This window comes from Monopterus albus, unplaced genomic scaffold (genome assembly GCF_001952655.1).
Source record: "Monopterus albus unplaced genomic scaffold, M_albus_1.0 scaffold68.1, whole genome shotgun sequence".
NCBI classification, from domain to species: domain Eukaryota; kingdom Metazoa; phylum Chordata; class Actinopteri; order Synbranchiformes; family Synbranchidae; genus Monopterus; species Monopterus albus.
This window is the reverse complement of record NW_018127948.1, coordinates 167374-186923: the sequence shown is the minus strand read 5'-3', so window position 1 is coordinate 186923 and position 19550 is coordinate 167374. Positions and strand designations below refer to the sequence as shown.

Below are 19550 nucleotides of genomic sequence, written 5' to 3'. Positions count from 1 at the left end.
TGTGGTGTTTTTGCATTGTTTTGTGTTCATCTTTTTCTTTGTCTTTTTACATCTGTGATCATTTACAGATGCTTGGCTTTTTTTTGTTTGTTTGTTTGTTTGACCAAATATTTTCTTCTTACCAGGCAATTTTTATGTTGGAACATTTCACTTGTTTTAAGCTTTAATTATCTTAATCGGATGCTGTTACTGAGACTTTACTGCTGGTTCTGAGTAACTTAATGCTTGAAATTAGAATTACCACTATTATTAAACTGTTTGATCAACACTGACAAGTACAAAACTGCCTTAAGATCTTAAGACTAGATATTTTTACTTGTTTCTAAAAATCTTGGCAAGTAAAATGTTTGTTCTATTAGCAGATTGTTTTAATTATTTCAAATAATATTTCCCCCCATTTAGCTTATGTTTGTTTTGGAGAGCCGAGTTTTGCAGTGTTGTGGTGGGTTTTTCAGCTCTTTGTGTTAATTGTATGTCTTTGCGATCTAGTTGCTGTAGGTCTGTACGGACATCTAGCTTCTTGTTGTGGTGGTTTTGTCTCATTTCAGTCATTTTGTATCTTTCTGGGATATTTTGCAGGTGAAGACCAGGGGCCCCTTGAACCTGTGGGCCCCTGCATAACAGGCAAACAGAGGTGGAAAGTAACTAAGTACATTTATTCAAGTAATGTACTTAAGTACAATTTTGAGGTATTTGTACTTTGAGTATTTCCATTTTCTGCTACTTCAACATCACTACATTTAATAGAAAAATATACTATGTACTCACTACATTGATTTGATAACTTTACTAGTTTTCAGTAATAGGTTAATAAAAATAAAGCAAGTCTTATTGATTCTTGGTGTAAAAATCACAAGCTATCCAGCAGTAATGCAAATTATATATAAGGTAGTTAAAATTAGTTCCATCTTTAAAAGCTGCAACATTAAATGTGATGTACACTATAAGATTATAGGGTGTGCATCAATGTAAACTGTGCCATTTTGCATAATGAGTACTTTTACTTTTGGCAATTCATATTTTCAGCTAATACTTTTGTACTTTTACTAAAGTACCATTTTGAATGCTGGACCCGCAACAGAATATTTTTACACTATGGTATTGCTACTTTTACAAAACAATCTCAATACTTCTTCCACTACTGTAGGCGAGGCTCCGAGGTGTAGCAGCCGATTCTGCAGATAGCATGACTGTATTTATAAATTTATACCTTAACAAGAGGTTTAGGGCTCATGAACAGCAACATTTTTTTTTAACTTGAGGTTTTGAGCTGAATTTGAGGGTATAGTTACCCTTTACAACAGTTTTTTTACACTGATTAAACTATTGATGTGTTAGAGCTGCTGGTATGAAGACTTGATACTACTGGACAGAGCCAGGCCAGCTGCTTCGCCATTTTTATATTGCACTTTATTTTAGTTGGTTTGTAAAAAAAAAAAAAAAAAAAAAAAAGAGGAAGAGATGCTTTTAATTCTCAGGGTGTTTATTTCATCAAATTTTCACCACAGAAATATTCATGCAATAATTCTGAAAAAAAGAGAGACTTCTGAAATGTTGTAACCCAAGTCTTGTGTTTTCCCTCATTTGTCTACCCTATTTCACATTTAATGAGTTTCTAAGAAATCATACAGCAAAAATGTGGAACAAATTGAGACAGCTCTATCTCCAGATACAATACTGCATTTATTATTCTCATGTTGAAAAAAACATTTCAGTAGATATATTTAGGATATCTTCTGTATCTAGTCTTTTTCAGAAAAAAAGTCAAAGTAGGCCACATGTTAGATAACTGCTAGTTTAAAGGTATTTTCACTTTTATTAACCATGCAAAAAGAAATGTTTTTATGCCTTTACTCCTCACTGTCAGATTACCAAACTGATGATTGTATATGATCACAAACAAGAGGAAATCTGCACTTTATCACCTTGAAAATGATTCTAAAGCCATTTAAATGTTCCCATTGTTAACTGTGCTGCAGCAGTATTCAGTAATGGTCCCAGTATACAGCGGTTTAATAGGAGGTCTGGCTAGAAAGTTAAGAAACCTTATTAACCCCTACTGCCAACAATGGAGGTACATTTTCAGCTGCTTGGATTTTTGATTGCTACTACAGTATATGGTGGGTTTAGGCATCACAGGCTAAAATGAAAACAGTTCTGGGTGAGAAAAATGGTGAATGTACATTTACTTTTATAAGACATCACAACAACAACAACATAACATAAAAACTGAAAGCCAAAGTGGCCTGCATTTACAGTTTTTTTTTTTTTATGTAGACTAATTCAAAATGTAAGTAATCTTACTTCTATTTCTCAGGAAAAAATGCAGTCTTCAGACCTCTGGTGCCACTTCAATCAAATATATGCATCTGACAAATAATTTAACCAAATAAAAATAAAACTTTACAAAAAACATATCTACCAAACGTGAAAATGGTAACTACAATAAACATCCAACAGTACAGACACCTATGGGTTGCTTTTATGGACAACCCATCAGACTTTATTTATGAAGTGGATTATTTCAAACTTAAGCATAATGCTTGTGCATTATTATTATTTTTTGGTTGTACACCTTCAGTGTTTCCTTAACAGGTTGTCAGGGAGTTCATGTCTTGAAATATTTCAGCAACTGAAATATAAGCCACACACACAGGATGCTACAGTGTGTGATTGGCTCACTGGCCGTTTCCTCAGTTTGTCTTCATCAGAAATGAGTAAATCCGTAGTGAAGCTATAATGAATATCAGACTAATGCCGTGAGCCACCTGCCACTTTTCTCCTCTTGCTCACAGTTTTACTGACAAATCTTGCCCTTCAGCAAACTCCAGCCTCATGTGTGAGCAACTGGCCTGTAAATCAGCATTTGCAACCTCTACACGCAGATCTCGATAGGTGTGGCCACCAGGATGCGTCCTCTTTCGCTGGTTTCTCTGCTGACCTGCTCATAGCTGCCGGTGGAGGACGGCGAGCTGTTCGTGGACATGGAGGAGTAGTGGGTATCCATCAGGACGCTCCCCTTTGCCACCACACAAGCAGGTGACAGGCTCTGCTGCTTCAGCCTGTCCACCAACATGTCCTCTTCAGAGGAGGACAAGCTGATGTCCAGAGGAGGAACAGTGCTTGCTAAACCTCCGCTGTTACTGTTCTCATTCTCCACATCCAACATCCAGCACTGGCTGAAGTGGCTAAAGACTTCCTTGACGCAGCAGCGGCGGTCCTGCTCGATTGAGAGGAGTCTGCGAAACATTCGTAGAGCTTCATCTGTGAAGCGGCGCCACTGCGAAGGCACCGCGACTGTCCGGCGGCGCTGCCAGCGGACAAACTCTTCGTAGAAGACATCGTTCAGCATGGCCTTCTCCCAGGGGAAGTTTCCTGTTAGCATGCAGAAGAGCAACACGCCGAATGCCCACACGTCCGTGCTGTAGTCTACAAAGAAACCCTCTTGCCGCGAGGTGTCGCACAGCTCGGGCGCTGTATACGGGATTGTACCGCTGACACGCTTCACTGGAGACCCGGCACGTCGTGTCATGCCGAAGTCTGACAGCTTGACCTTTCTACACTCTTTGTCAAAGATGAGGATGTTCTCGGGCTTGATGTCCCTGTGGACCAGCTTCTTACAGTGCAGGTAGTCTAGAGCGATGGCCACCTGGTGGACACAGCGCTTTGCCACTGTCTCAGGGAGTCCCACCTGAGCAGAGAGAGCACAGTGAGGTCACATATAGATACCACTGACGTAAAGAGAAACTCCACACTAGGTTTAGGAAGAAGGACAAATATAACTGCACTGGCTTCTATATGCTGAAAGGTTCATCAAGCCATTCACACATCACAGATTCAAAAAGAGAACAGCAACAACTGCTATTCAGTGTGAAAGAGACCTGGCTGTAAAGCCATGCTACTTTAAGTCCTTATGTGTGAATGCACTTGCAAGTCTCTTGCAACCACAGCTGCAATGTAGTATCGTACTACAGCGTGAAGATGACAAGGTGAAATGAACAGCCAAGTGAAACACTGAACCCTGAAATGCTAATCTTAGCTTGTGTACTTGTGCCCAAAACCCAGATTCTTCTATAGACCTACACTGCTCGGCCACATTAATAGTCAGGGCTGTACAATTCAATGAAACACTCCCACCTTAACATCTGTGTTTATGAAGCTCAAAATGGTTCATCTTTTGGTGAAAGAGTAATAAATTCAATTATATGTTTATGATTGAGGTCACAGTTAAAGGTGGTGGTGTACTGGACTACATTATATTTAGAGGTGTCCATATTTTTGTCCTGCCCATTGACATACATGAGAGGGTCAGAATATTAGGAATACCTCTGAATATAATGTAGTCCAGTGCAACACCACCTTAAATACACAGAATTAAATTTATACGTTTGTTTTTGGTGAAATTGTTATAAACGTTTTGAGCTACATAAACATAGCCACTAAGGTGGAAATGCTGCATTGAATTGCATACAGTTGTACCTAATAAAGTGGACGGGCGGTGTATTTCTCATCCCATCTCACCTGGGGAGGAATGATGTCAAAGAGATCTCCTGCTAAGGCGTATTCTTGAGCAAAGATGTAGTACTCGTCCGTTTCGAAGGCGATGCCATACATGTTGATGATGAACGGGCAAGGTGACAGGTAGAGGGAGATGCTGTACTCTCTCAGGAAGCTCTTCAGCTTGGTGGACTTTTTCCTCAAAAACTTCAGGGCCATTTTTGTGCCTGAAACGTGAGGACAGGGAATAGTTGCATAATTTCCAATTTCATTCACCACTCTCAAAGTGTAAAGGGTTTCATTTCACAGCCACATAATTGCATGCGAGAAACCGATTAAAAATCATTTCAGTTAGTATGAATAATTAATAATCACTGAATTAAATCGTGATGAGGTGTTTTTTTTTTTTTTACAGGACATTTAAACTGCAAGAATTTTATATCCTCTGCCAGACTAGTTATGTTTCCACTGCCTGTCCAGGATGTTGCTGATCTGCTTTCATGTCTGACTTTACAGTAAATTGATGTTTACAGATGGAAAAATCCTAATGGAGAGCTGGTAATAAGATTAGAAAGTCTCATTCTGCCCTGGAATAAATCTTATAACTTGATATATTATAAGGATAACATGGTCATCTGGAGGGAGCACACAAAGGCAATTGGTGAAGACACGGTTCAGAGGCATGATTCACCTCCTCTCCCCTCAGTAGCCACTTAGCGCCTAGAACAAGGGGAGCAGCGAGGGGAGAGAAAGTACCACGACCAACCTGAAAGCCACGAACAATACCCCAGACAATAAAGCTGGAGAGCTAACACCTCAGCCTCTCCCTGAACCAGCAGTCAGTGTGTCAGCACAGATGAGAGGTGACACTTCTCCAATACCACTGGATCAGCTCTGCAAAGTGCTTTGTGCATTTTACAGAGTGCAGCCACTTTAGTAAAAGGTCAACGTGGGCCTTTCTGTTTTCTCCTAATGCCATGATACAGTACACCCACACTTTTGGGAATTTCCCCTATGTTGATGGGATAGCCTATTGTAAATAAATAAATCATCTAACGGGAGGCAAAAAAAGAAATTGTGGAATTTGTCTCTCGTATTGCACATGTTTCTGAGGTCTCTCATGCTTTAAATTTTGTGATTACTCCCATAATGCTTTAGGGGATGTATAATGTTTCTTCTTTTGGAGTTACACTCACTGGTCACTTTATTAGGTGCACCTGTGCAATTGGATGCAAAACAACAGTTCCTCCTTATCATCTGTGTTTATGAAGCTCAAAATGTTTGTTTTTGGTAAGATTGTCAAATATATAAATTGAATTGTGTTTATTATTGAGGTCATAGTTAAAGGTGGCGTACTGGACTACATTATATTCTGAGGTGTTCCTAATATTTTGACCCTGTCATGTATGTAGCTGGGCACGACACAAATATAATGTAGTCCAGTACAACGCCACCTTTAACTATGACCTCAATAAACACAATTCAATTTATACATTTGACAATTTCACCAAAAACAAACATTTTGAGCTTCATAAACACAGATGATAAGGAGGAACTGTTGCATTGATTTACATACAATTGCCTAGGTGTACCTAATAAAGTGGCCAGGCAATGTATATTTGTAACCCATCATGTTATTTTACTGGCCCTTAACAAAATATCAGCTACTGTAGCTCTTTTTCTTTTTTGTTGTGGACTATTTAGCTGTCATTTGTGCTCACAACAGATCCCCCATAAGACTTGCATATATTTCCATGAAAAAAAAATAATTTATTGAATCAACTATACAAAATTAGCACACTGAATGGACAAAGGGATGGCATATACTGCAGAGAACACAGCCAACGCACTTCGAGATTCAAGGGGCTACACGTTTGCCAACCTTTGTCCTGCCAAGGTGCCTTTGAGGAAAGAAAACAAACTCTACAAGCTCAGCACCATCTGGTAACAGACCTCTGACGGGCCCATGGACAAGTTCAATCAAAAAACTGAATTTCACTCTTTAAGGAATTTGGAGAAGCATCCTGCATACTATCAATCACTTGTACTCACTTCATTTAGTGACATTTTAGTCCTCAGACCCTCATCAGAAAACATTCAAAAAGCACCAGTGCTGCATATATGTAGATGTAAATGTACCGTTTTTATAATTGTAACTCCTGTCATCATATACACTTTCTTTTTTCCAACCCAATTCTTAAATACCCTGTTTTCACAGTTTAAAACCTTTACTTGTATTAAACAAGTTTGTATTAAGCCTTATTTCCAGCATTTAACATGTCAATCTTGAAAACAACATATTTTAATGAAACATATGCTTTCCAAAAAAAAAAAAACTGGCAATCGTACTTTAATAAAACTTCGAAGTGGTGATTAAATGGCTGCATTATTAGTTTTTGTTGATGAGAGCACATCCTTACATACATTTGATTTGTGTTTGTCTCGTTTTTACGAGAATATTACAAATGAAAAATAAAGATCCAACTACGTTTGTTTTGCCAGTACGCTGAAAATGTGCAGAAAAGTTTGCAGCACCTTTCAGCGGCATTTCTCTCAGGCTGCAAGAACGACCTGTGCCTGTCAAACGGCACAGCCGGTGTGAGTACACTGACTGACAATGTGTAGGATTCTTAAATGTTTCACAGTCGGAGTTTATCTGACTCACCTGTCCAAAAAACCCTCTACAGTAGAGTGTGGTGCTTGTCAATGAGTGAAAATAGAATTAAGAGCCTGAAAGAACCATAAGAAAAATATCTTCCTTGATTCTAAACTGTTGAAATCCTTTTGATTTACAGCTGCAACACATTTCCTTCACCCGAAACCCATTTATTTCCAGTTGACATTTCCACTGAACAACCATTGACATTTGAGGGCAGATGATTAAAGCTACACAGGTTCTCTGATGGCTATGAAAGGATGGAGGTGGTACAGGAGCAGATGATGAAAGCACAGGTCCATGCAGTTTTTTCCACACATCCTTCCACTGTGCATTTTAGTGGCTGGAAAAGGTCAGAATTCATCTCAGTGACAGATTGCAGCCACTTTAGACCGAGTAGGCTAGTGTTGGCTTTGTTCTCCATAAAAGAGACAACACTGGCTTTCAATATCAAGAGGCTGAACAGATCTCCTGTTAGTCGAGTAGTGAATTTATCGTGATTTGTGCTAAATTACTGCACAAATGTCTCCTACGTTTCCTCAGATTAGGTTTCAGAATTTATTTTCAATAGTAAAAGGTTCAGAGAAGAGTGAGAGCGCTTTAGCTGCACACCAATTACATGTTTGAGCAAAAGGCAAAACACTACACGTTTATTTTTATTCTCAGTGGATGTTGCTGCTGTGATATCAGAGAGCTGGTAGCGTTTTAAAGCCGCACTCAGCATTTTATATAAAATGACCTAGATGTCTCTGAATCACAAAGTAGGGCCACAAAAGAGAACAACATCCCATTTCCTCCAGCTGCAAACCTGCAGAATTACTCGTTTAGTGGCCAGTTTTTTTTTTGTTTGTTTGTTTTTTGGGGGGAGGGGAGTCTTGCCCACCTACAAAAGGTGATGTATTACAATTGTCTTTTTCCTTCATCCAAAAAAGCCTAGACTTAATTCTAAAAGCCATTTGGCTTGACCACAAGTTTGAAACCTCTAGCATGCAGTGGTTCTGCAGCTGAACCATTAGCCTTGTGGGGAACATTTCACATGATTATCTGACATTTTATTGGAGTAAATGCTTAGTTGAGCCTATAATAAGCAGATATGTGATAAATAATTGTTGGTTGCAGCCCTAGTTACTACCTCTGATCTTGTGGATGACCAAGTCCACTTTTCCATACGTGCCCTTGCCCAGTTCACGGACCACCTCATAGTATTTGTGGATGTCCAGTTTTTCCAGGTTCTGTGCAGCAATCAGCTGCAGTTCCTCCAGGATGTCGATGGAGGCGCGGGAGCCATAGGGCGAGGAGGTCATTCTTATGGCGGGAAGGGCCGGGGCCAAGGGCTAGTCTGGAGACGGATGTGCCTGTGGAACAGGAAGGAAAGCACGGTTCACTATGAGGAACATATCCACCCATGTCCACATTCTCACACAGCCCCCACTGAATACAGAGCACACCTGCTGTATTGTATGTACACACAGATGAACTCTTATCACCATCATGGGAAAAGGAGAATGCTGGAGTCCAGGCCAACTGACCAGTTACGTAACCTGTGATTCTTGCCGTTACTTTGGAGGAGTAACAAAAGGAGAGTGTAAAAAGTTAAACCAAGTGTGTGGAAAGCGTTTTGACCAGGATTTTTGTGGCATTTTTCCGCCAACAGTCTTTTTAACAAGACTATAGACTCTGTTTTCCTGAAATGGGTCACTATTTTAAAGCCTAATTTACTCACAGCTGCATCCTATAAAGACAAGCGGTGCGTCATTACATTCACCAACCCTTTAAGATTTGCAAGTATAATTTTGGTCCGACGGTGGCACTAGATGAAAAGACCGGCCATCACTAAAGTGTTGATTCATCCTGAGACACACATGAATGTGTGTAGCAGTCCATTTAATAGGTGCAGAGACAGTTCACTGGCCACAAAATGTAAATGTACTAGCATCCTCCAGCATTAACGATGGTCTAATTCTGATCAGATATATTTTTACTCCGTCACACCTGCTGGCTTCTATTCTCAGCAAATCTGTCTGGTTGTCGTCCTCCTCCTTCTGCTACCAAAAGAAGCCAAGCAACCGAGGTCTCTGAATGACTGGAGAGATTTCACAGCCCTGATGGCACAGCTGAATTATACTAACTCTCATTAACAGGGATGAGAAAGTGTGGAATGAGACAGGATGCTAACCGCGTCCTGTGCATCAGTTCCATCTGTGCCCGCCTCAGAGACAGCTCCCGTCTGCGGCGCGAGTGTGTGTGTACACACAAAACTCAAGTAACGCGTGTGAAAACAATGAAACCAAACAAAAATGTACAGTATGTTCCACTGGAAAGACGTGCAGTGATAGTAAATCTGTGCTTACTGTCAATTAGTAAAACCTTTTAGTAAATCACTTGTTTTTTTTGTCTGCATTAAATGCATTTATAATCCTCTTTTGATGCAGTGCACAATACTGGATCATTAAGGCCAATACTTACAGTGATATTTGGAAATTTTTTGTTTTTTTATCTGGTAATGGTACATCTGCCATACTTCTTTGTACCATAAACAATCATCATGGGGATCATCGCTCTCAGATCAGAATTGTGATGAAGATGCAGAATAAGCATAATATTACACAGTTGAAAAATGAAGTTGTCACTGCTGTTTGGTCAATAAATGTGTAAATTAGACACTTTTGTTTCACATTTCAGTACAGCAGTTTGTTATTTATTGGCTACCGTATATACCCGTACATCTACGATAAGCTCATAAACCATATTGTGCCAGCCTGTTTATCAGTCAAGCTCTAATAGTATTTTGCAGTGTTAGTGGTGAAATCCGCCATTCATGTGCTGGACTTAAATGACCTTCTCACACACACACACACACACACACGAGGGATTCACAGGACTCAGTTATATAGCCCCACTTTTGATGCCATGTTTTGTCAGTAATTATCTCCAGGCTTTATATAGTAGTTTTATTGCTGGTGGCGGGGTCTGCCGTATTCCCATGTTGGATTCAAATCGCCTACCTAAGCACAACGCATCCACAGGTAAACGGCGCAGCATGTAATTATATAGTGATGACAGCCTCGCTGTTTACAGTTCACTCTCTTTACACTGCATGTATTCAGTTACTGCTAACATAAACCCAGCATTGCCTACTGTGGCCGCTTCACGTTAAAAATAATCAAAATCAAGACTGCAGATACTCATGACATGATAGAAAAAGGCCAATTATTGCTGACTTTTTTTTTTTTAAAACAATTTGTTTTGACTGCACTGTAAAGAGATACTGATCTTCGACCAGCAGATCAGTTTTGTTTCTGATAACTCTCAATGAGCATCTTTTGTAATATTAAACCATACTTGCCATTTCCATGCCAACCTTGTGCGTAGCCAAATGACCCAGGACTGAACTTTAAGATTAATGCATCACTTTACCCCTCCTCGAGTATTTGAGCATAGTGAAAATGGTAACATTAAAAACAAAACAATCACAACAGCTTAAAATCGCAAAAAATTGAGCTGTCTTGCAGTGACGGTGGTGGATGAAAATGGTTGTGGACACAAACAGTATGTGCTGAGCATAAAAGGTACAACAAGCAAATAAAAATGAGGACTCAGCTGGCTGTCTATCACCGGTTCACTCCGCATCCCTGTGACAAGGTCAATAAAACACTCAGCGGATGAGACAGCCGGAGTGTGTTTAGAGCTGAAAACACACAGAAAAAAAAGCACCTGCTAACAGACAAGCCCACACTATTTCCATTAAATGTTCTGGTTTTGTTATTAGATTTTAGTTAATGACTGTTTTGTCCGAGTGCCCACATTATCAACACAATAAAAGAAAATGGGTTGTAAACAGTCGCTACTCAGACATTTCAGATTGGATTTCTAAAAGGGACTGGATGTGTCATGTCACGTATAAGGCTCGCTGTTCACAGTAAAACACTCAGAAAAATCTAGTTTTTTTTTTATTTAAAGGAGCAGATTGGCAACTGTCCATCAGGTCAGGCCATTCTTGTGAATGAGATATCTAAGAAAGGCCTTGAGGTCATTTCGTCAAACTTCGTACAAGCGTCCATTTCAATTCAAAGATGAAATTATTCGATTTTGGTGGTCAAAGGTCAAGGTCACAATGACCTCATATTTGTCCCAATTCCCATGAATTTGACTGGCTTACGGGGGCATACGACCACGTAGCTGTAATTCTAGTTTGTCTATTAAATGATCAACAATTAATCAATACCAGTTTAATTACTGGCATCCTTAAAGAGCCCATGGCATTCTTTTCCTAGTTTTCTGACTTAACTACAATGTTAAACCTATGAATTATCATCTTAAACATGACCTAAAGCTTGTTATGATGGGTGTAAAGCCAATCTAGAGGTACCTAAGATTAAACATTAATTGATTGGAAATGAGCAGCCACGGGCACTTTAATATGTTGGCCAACTGTGATGAGTGTGACATCATGTTAATTGCTGCCCTTTTTAAAAATTTCAGCCTGACCAATAAAGCCTTAGGATATGGAGATAGTATGTAGAGTTTCACCCTTAGTTTCCTTCTCTCGACCATGTAACCACCTGAGTGTAAGTATATGCTCATGTGTTTTCATGAACCATATCAAAAGGCCTGGAGATGAAAGAAGTCTCACACAATCCCAGCAGCCTCAGTGCAATAGTGCCACAGCTGCTCCCCAGAGGGCCTCAAGGAGTGCCAAGCCCCATTTACCTCCCGGACGAGGATGAGACCGCCCTGCTGTCTTTTTAGCAAAATGCTCATCTGTAATCAAAGCACAGCTGGAACTAAGCCAGCGTGCCTTGCGTCATTGCTGCTTTTCTTCCCGTCTATACCTCGCCACTAATGTTACCTGCCTATTGCACCAGTACTGCATCTGACTGTGGGAACGCTTGTTGATGGAAAGCGGCATCAGCAAAGAGCTGATAAGCCCACAGTGTTAATGACCTTCTATGCTTTCCACATACCCTTGTGCAGACACAGACAGGCATGCATTCATACTTTAAACTGAGGGTCTACCTTATGTCCACCTATGCCCATGTTTTCCTACCCCTGTGGTACATATGCAGTCAGGGCTTTTTGTTGAGCAGACCATCCATGTGGACACAGATATTTGGCCTTCACATGGATGTCTGCATGGAGTCCTCTTAGTAATATTAAAGCTACAGTATCTTTATTATATTGTCTTTCTGTCCCATCAACCCAGCACTACCATGTGATGAGAACTTTTGGGCACAGACCAAAAAAAGTCAATTGCACAAAACTATCTTATTTGCATAAAATCTGCCTTCAAAAATGTCCAGTGCACCTCATATGCAAACTGATGGCATTTCTAAGTAGGCAGGCAGGCAAGAAATGTATATGTGCCTGACTGTGGTCCAATTTTTTGGTCACAGAAAATGAACACCACCAAAAGGTCAGTACATTTCTTTCTCCTCTTCAAACACAGAAGCTTGTGCAAGCTCATATTTCAAGTAAACTTCCTCTACTGAGCTGCAATGCTCTCAGGTATCCCCAGAAAGCCAGTAAATCAACAGCTCGTACAGAACAATGTGCTCTGTTTTTAATGGGAACAAAGACAGTTGATTAGTTAGTTCATGTGGTCCCTGCAGCTACTTCCAGTTCGTTTTAAGATAGATGTTTATAGATCAATTGCAGATAAGGTGGCAAGATTTGTTCTTCGTCCCTCAGATCCACAGACTTTCTGCTACTCACAAACTCATTGCCCAGAACTCACCAAAGGCAAAGAGAGAACCTGTCTCGTGAATGTTTTGGACTCCAGAAAACATCAGTGAATGCACTACTAGATATGAATAATACATATGTCTGTCAGTAAACATGACAAACGTGCATGAGTAATTGTCTTCCTCTTGTTTGCTACACATGGAAGCACAAACACATTAAGCACTGCAGGAAAACTGCCTCTGCCACCTCAGTGGTGTTCAGGTCAACATCGACTTGTAAAACATCAACATCTTAGTAATCATTTGTAAAGCAAAATCAATACGTTACCCAACTGAAAAATGCTACCACCATAAACCATGCCTCCAAACTAAAGTCTTCTAGACCTCCAAAGGCTTCCGGAAACAGGAGAAAACGGTCATTTGTCCACCATTTGAAATGCTTAACTTTTGTTTTTTTGCTGTTAATCTAATCATATTCCCATCAGCCTCAGCTGTAGACACCTTTTGTTTCATGTTAGAATGTTCACATGCTAAAAAGAAAAAAAAAAAAGAAAAAAGAAAACCTCAATTCCAATTTTTTTGTGCTGATGGTTCACATTCATGTTTGTAGGTTACATGTATCCAGCTCCCATGCAAACACCACTGAGAAACCATCACACATGCACAGATTTAAGTGAATGTGACCTGCATGTGTACAAAAATAAGGGTCAAATTGCATGATTTCCTCAAACTGCTCAGCACCCAAAAAAACCATTCATGCATTTTGAAGTGTGGCTGCATGGGTGTGAATCCAACTCGTCCTACCCAGCAGCATCTGCATCCTCTCTCTGAAAACACCCAAACAAGACTCCACAACATGATGACAATCAAAGCTGTTGATTTATCTTTGTGCATGTCTTACTTGGTTAGAAAGTGGACAGCAGATTGTGGGGTATTGATGAAAATAAATACCTGTCATCTCGTCAGTGCCATTTACTGGGAAATCCTAATGCTGTACTGCACATTTTGCAACAGAAAAGAAATATTCTGTGACATTTTCTTTTTAAATAAAGTGAAAATGAACTGGTGCTGCAGTACAAAATTACAAGCAAGTAAAGTTCACTGAGCTGGAATTTGACTTGTGCCAGTCTGGCAGCTTGTTTAATTACCTGAACTGCTGACCTACTGTGCCAGTGGAGCTGCTATAGTCTACTTAAATAGAAGGAAAGAGCCTTGTAAACACTATCTACTTTTTTTTCCATTCTGGAAATCGGAAGCTTCACGGGAGCTGACATAATTAGTCAACTGACAGAAAAATAATCAGCAAATATTCTGACAACTGATTCTCTCAGGTAGAACAAAACAACCATAGCCTGTCCAGTCAAAGAAAAAGTAGCCCAACCCTTTCACCAACACAAAATGCTGACTTTTATTGCCCTTGTTGACAAGTTTTCACTCCTGTACCAATCTTGGTAGTCTGTCGTTCTTACCTATTCAAGTCGGAGCCAACAAGCTATATCGCGTGTGAAACATGTTCTGGCTCTGCTCACTGATATAACACAGCCACTGGGGTGATCTCTGCCCCATGAGCAGCTCTTTCCTCTAGAAATGTCTGCAGCTCCATCTCACCAGCCGCCACAGCAGCTTTGGCCTTCACACTTCCACTGTATGTGTGGATGTACCTCCCTGTGTGACGGCCTCATGCTCGGCCCTTCAGAGGGGCTCAGCTCCCACAGTGCTCAGTGAGCACATAAAGGCGGCCAGTGTTTAACCGGCTCGGCATACAGCATCTGTGTGCCTGCACGCTCGACAGCGCACTGGACACTCTTCTTTAATGCAAACCCACTTCTGCTGCTCTTTTGAACCCCTCACTACAGTAAGTTAACATTACCCCCTTTGTCCGCTTTAATCCGTCTCCTTTTCTTTTTTCAATCTTCTTTCCCTTGTCTCCTGGGCAGATGTGTGTACATATCCATCAATGCAAGCAGCAAACCAGAGAGACATCTGAATGCCTCACAACAAAAAGCTGCAGTGTTGCAATGATAGTATCTTTTCCCTTTGAAACTTTATAAAGTGTCAGAAAAGAGTGAAAAAGTCTCGTAATAATTCCCATAGACACAAACGAAGTCTTCAAATGTCTTGTTTTGTTCAAACAAAGTCCAAAAGCCTCAAGATATTCACTTCACACTGAATTCTGACAGTGAAAGTTAGAAGATGTTGTCATTTGAGAAGTTAAAGCACAGCATGCTCTGCTTTTCTTTTTAAACAATTTTTCTTGAAAAAATGATTTTTCTGTTGATCAACTAGTCCATTAATTGAGTAATTGTTACAGCTTACACTCAGTAAATTAATAACTTTGCTTTTGTTTATTTTTTTGGCCATGCAAATAAAACATCCGAAGCCACCACCTTGGGTTCTAATAACATCTATAAACAGTTTTTGTTTGCTTTACATTTTAAAAAATTAACAGTTGATCAAGGAAGTAATTGGCAGAGTAATCAGTAATAAAAATATTTGCTAGTTGCAGCCCCAGTAAAAAAAATACCCTTCACAGCGTCCCAGAACCCAAGGTGACATGTTTAAATACCTTGTTCAAACAAGTACAAAATCTAAAAACATTCAATTTATGGTGAACTGGGGCAATGAAATTAAACTAATTTGCATTGGAGAATCTAAAAACAGAGGGGTTTATACTTCATAAGCAAACAAACTACTATTCATCTATCAATATTTGTAGATCATAATTATTTTTGTTGATCAATTAATTGCTTTATCGTGTGCATAAGTGTCACATGCAAAATCACCAAATATTCTCTGGTTCCAGCTTCTCAAATGAGAGAATTTTCTTGTTTTGTTCAAACACAAACCAGAACCTAAAGATATTCAGAAGAGAAGCTGAAGCTGGAAAATTATTAGGAAAAAAAAAATGTCTTGCTTGATAAATGACTGAAACAACTAAGCAATCATTACAATTATTCATGTTATTGGATGAAGCAATTAATTGACTAAACACCTCTGATTCTAAATGCTTTTTGTGCCACTTGCATCCAGGAGAGAGTCCCTAATATTACCAAATAAATAAATCTGAATTCAGTGATGTGGCAGTACATCAGTTCTTCACAAGGAGTAGAGGTGATGTCAGTGCCAGTGTCTGGAAGTCATAAAACCCTGCCACAAACTGCAGCATAAAGACTCGAACTGTGACAGCTCTGCAGACACAAAGCATGCTTTATATCCACTGCCAGGCAGTGCTGGAGCGTGCACCTGAGCGTTCCTGTGGACAGGAACCACCAGCTGTATAGAAAAGTACAGTGTGTGATCATTACGAAATGCAAACAACAGTGGTTCACCGATTACAGCAGCTCTATTGTTCTGCTCAGTGTTTTGTCACATGGTGCATCTGTAACTTTTCACTGTAAATAACCATTCAAAATGTGGCTATATCTTAAAAAAAAGAAAAAAGAAATTAAACTAACTGCGTAAAGCCCTCAGGAGCCAAACAATGCTTCACATTAGTCTGCTGAGATGCTTTGCAACGGAGCAGCACAAAGACACAGGACAGGCAATGAAACATTAGTCTGTAAAGTGATGTCACTCTAAGGCAGAATCTGAGCTTTAAATGCATAAAAACACACCCGAAGACACAACCTAGCATTTAATTAGCTGTTAATTGGTTTGGACCGACAGAGGAATGATGAAACGCCAGGTCTTACCTTTCAAAATGCGATGCATGCAGTACGGGTGTCAATCCGTCCAGACAACACTTGACGCTTTAACGAGCAACCAAGACCCTTTAATTTTTTTTTTTTTTTTTTTTTTTAATAACACTGCAGACTGAAGCTGAGTCCGGAGCTGGAGCCTCGGTAGCACCGCCACTGCCTGTCACACAATCCGTTCACCGTTGACTCTCTGGAATCGCTTTGTATTGTCTCCGCACTCCGCCGGCGAACCCGCCCACCACCTCCACCGTCCAATCAGAGCGCAGAGCGGCGGTGCGCTCTCTGCAACGGTGTCTCCTTCACGTACTGTAGGATTCTTAAAACACATCCAGCTTGTATCAACACAAAACATACAAACACTGTATAGCCTATCTATGAGGCACGAGGGCTCACTCAGTAGTTTGATGAGTATGGAAATCATTATGCTATAGCCTTCTCAGTCACCAGATCTCAACCTACTTGAACACAATAGGAGATTTAGAATCTAGTGTTTGGAAGTAGTGAACAACAAAACTAGTATTAAATACATTAAATAAATACAATAACTTGCTGATGGTTCAGCTATATTCATATCTGCATGTTGATTCAAATACTTACATTTTATTTATTTATTTAGCCATGTGTGGTTAACTACTGAAATTACAGAAGCTGTGCACATCTACAATCTATCCTCTCGTTTTCAGGAGGAGACTTTCGTGTTTTATCATTTTGAAATAATTATAGGCTATTTGGAGATGTGATGGGTGTGAAGCTAATCTAGAGGTACCCAAGATCAAACGTTAAATGGCTGGAAATGAACATGCTCATGGGCACTTCTAACAGGATAGTCGGTTTCCCCGACGATTCTCAAATCCATGAATGCAGCATGAGTAGAAGCCAAGCACAACATGTACTGGGTGAAGCGTGTAGCTGTGAGTGATTCAGTTGCACATTTCAAACCCATGGTTTACAGTGACTGTCTATTTGCAGCTGCAGCTGCAGGTGTGAAAGAAAGGTGTGAGTGACATCAGACATACTGCTGAGTCAATGCCGTTGATGTTTATCATCTCTTGTGGTGTATAAAAAGTGGTGAAAGCTGCCTGGTTAAAGAGGGTGAGCTGAAGTGCACTGATTAAAGCTATGAAGTTATAGTTTGAATTTAATTGTAGATTTTTGTTGTAAAATTATTTACAGTTAAACCTCCTTTGTATGTAAAAATCATAGTTATAAAACAAGCAATACGCCCACACATCACCCACCATAACAGACCACCCCATTGGAGGAGATGCGTGCAAATGTTGTTTTGTGCAACAATGTGAATATGCCATTAGTGTGTTGGGTTGCCCCTCAGAGGTATTGTAGACTACTTTTAGACTAATGCTCTGCAGAGAGGAGTGGTGAGATGATGTGACAGTATATAGCTGCTGGATGTGACCACAGCTGCAGCTGGCCAGAGAACCCCTCTACAGCTATGTGTTGCCAGCACAGTCACATGCCAGGTGTTTAGCTTAGCTTCAGCCAGCATTTGCATATCGACTCACTCTACACAGCCCCTGCATATGTACCACCCATTAAATACAAATGTGTCACAGCCTTGCAATTACAACAACCAAACCACAGGTTACAGCCACAATCACAGACGACTGTAAAGAAGTGGCTGAGCCTCCACTAGTTACTGTATCTTAACACTAGCAGCCCAATTTGGCGGGGGGCAGCAACTACAGCAGAGGATCACAACCAGCAGCTGTAATAATACTGTGTTATCTCACATGCTACTGTCAAAGCAAGGCCTAACTCTGTGAATGTAAAATATGAATTGCAGCTATTTATCACTGTTTTCATTGTTCAGCGATCCCAAGATAAGTAATTCACACACACACACGCTGTGTTTTCATTCCTTGTGGGGACTTTGCATTGACTTACATTCATTTCCTGTAGTCTTATCCTAACCAGAGGCTGATCTCCACAAGGATGACTGAGTCCCCACAATGTGAGTGTGTTAACAGGTTTTGGTCCCCATAATGTAAGTAATACAAAGGCACACACACCTACACACACAAATCCTGCCGTGACCTTACCTTAAAAAAACTTTTAAATTGTAAGGAGTTAATAAGAATGAAATTGAGTGTAACTATTAAGACTGTATTCACCAATAGAAAAGTACGAGAACAAATTTAAAAAGGTGTAGAGGTATAACTACTTTTGTAGTGTGAAGAAAATGACAATGATTTCATAAGTTCAGATACCAGAGAGACACAGAAATAGTGTTTGAAATGATATTTAAACTTTCTTAAAAGGCTTAAATTTGATTTGATCAAGCCTTTAGCCAACACACACATTATCTGTCTGCAGGTGACACAAACCAGAGAGCACTTTATTATGTTTTTCATGTAAAGGTGCAGTGTTAGTGGTCCAGGAGAGATTTCTTCCTCATGATTGTCCTCATTCACACATGTTTTGATTATCAACAGACAAGAAAAAAAATCCACAGAACAGCTGGGACTCCTTCAATCAAGGCTATAGCAGCAATCTCCCAGAATGCCATGGCGCACCATGAATCCGCCCTGGGCTGATGTCCAGTGTTTTTAATCCCTTCAGGAGTCAGAATCACAGGAGCCAGATACCGCCCTGTCTCTTCAGATAACCACAATTTCAATTTCAGTCTCTGTGGGCAGCGAGACAATTTCAATTTCAGTCTCTGTGGGCAGTTGCTGCGCGTTGCAGCAGTAGTTTGTTGTTGTCGTGTAAAAGGGTTGTGTGTAAACCTGCTACACTAGAATCTAGTCATGATCAAGAAAAACGCCACAAACTAAACCAGTACCAGCTTCAGGTATTTCAGGTATGCATGTATATATACAGCATGTTAAGTATTGAGTTTTAGAGATGCTGGTGGGTGGACTTGGTTAGGCCTGGATCTGAACCAGGCTAGCTGTTTCCTAAGCTAAACTGCAGGTTCAAGCATTGTATGTCCCATACACACATGAGAGTGATGTTAATTTTATCATCTAATTCTTGTTTTCAAATGCTCCTGCCCTCCCC

At 40.1% G+C, this 19550-nt stretch overlaps 2 protein-coding genes across 2 annotated transcripts in view; one reads left to right on the top strand and one right to left on the bottom strand.

The window, feature by feature from the left end:
* The window catches only part of LOC109962818 (uncharacterized), a 33922-nt gene extending 15454 nt beyond the window's left edge, over nucleotides 1–18468 (top strand). Inside the window, exon 7 of the transcript XR_002275322.1 lies at nucleotides 18450–18468. The gene's annotated coding sequence lies outside the window, so the exon portion shown is untranslated. The remainder of the gene's footprint in view (nucleotides 1–18449) is intronic.
* On the bottom strand, nucleotides 1466–16596 carry unm_sa1261 (un-named sa1261). The gene is made up of 4 exons (XM_020604846.1): nucleotides 16527–16596; nucleotides 8286–8508; nucleotides 4522–4724; nucleotides 1466–3691 (listed from the first exon to the last, which is right to left on the bottom strand). Exons 2-4 carry the CDS (start codon nucleotides 8455–8457, stop codon nucleotides 2876–2878), a joined length of 1191 nt encoding a protein of 396 aa, XP_020460502.1. The 5' UTR covers nucleotides 8458–8508; nucleotides 16527–16596; the 3' UTR covers nucleotides 1466–2875.
* Nucleotides 18469–19550: the final 1082 nt, after the last annotated feature.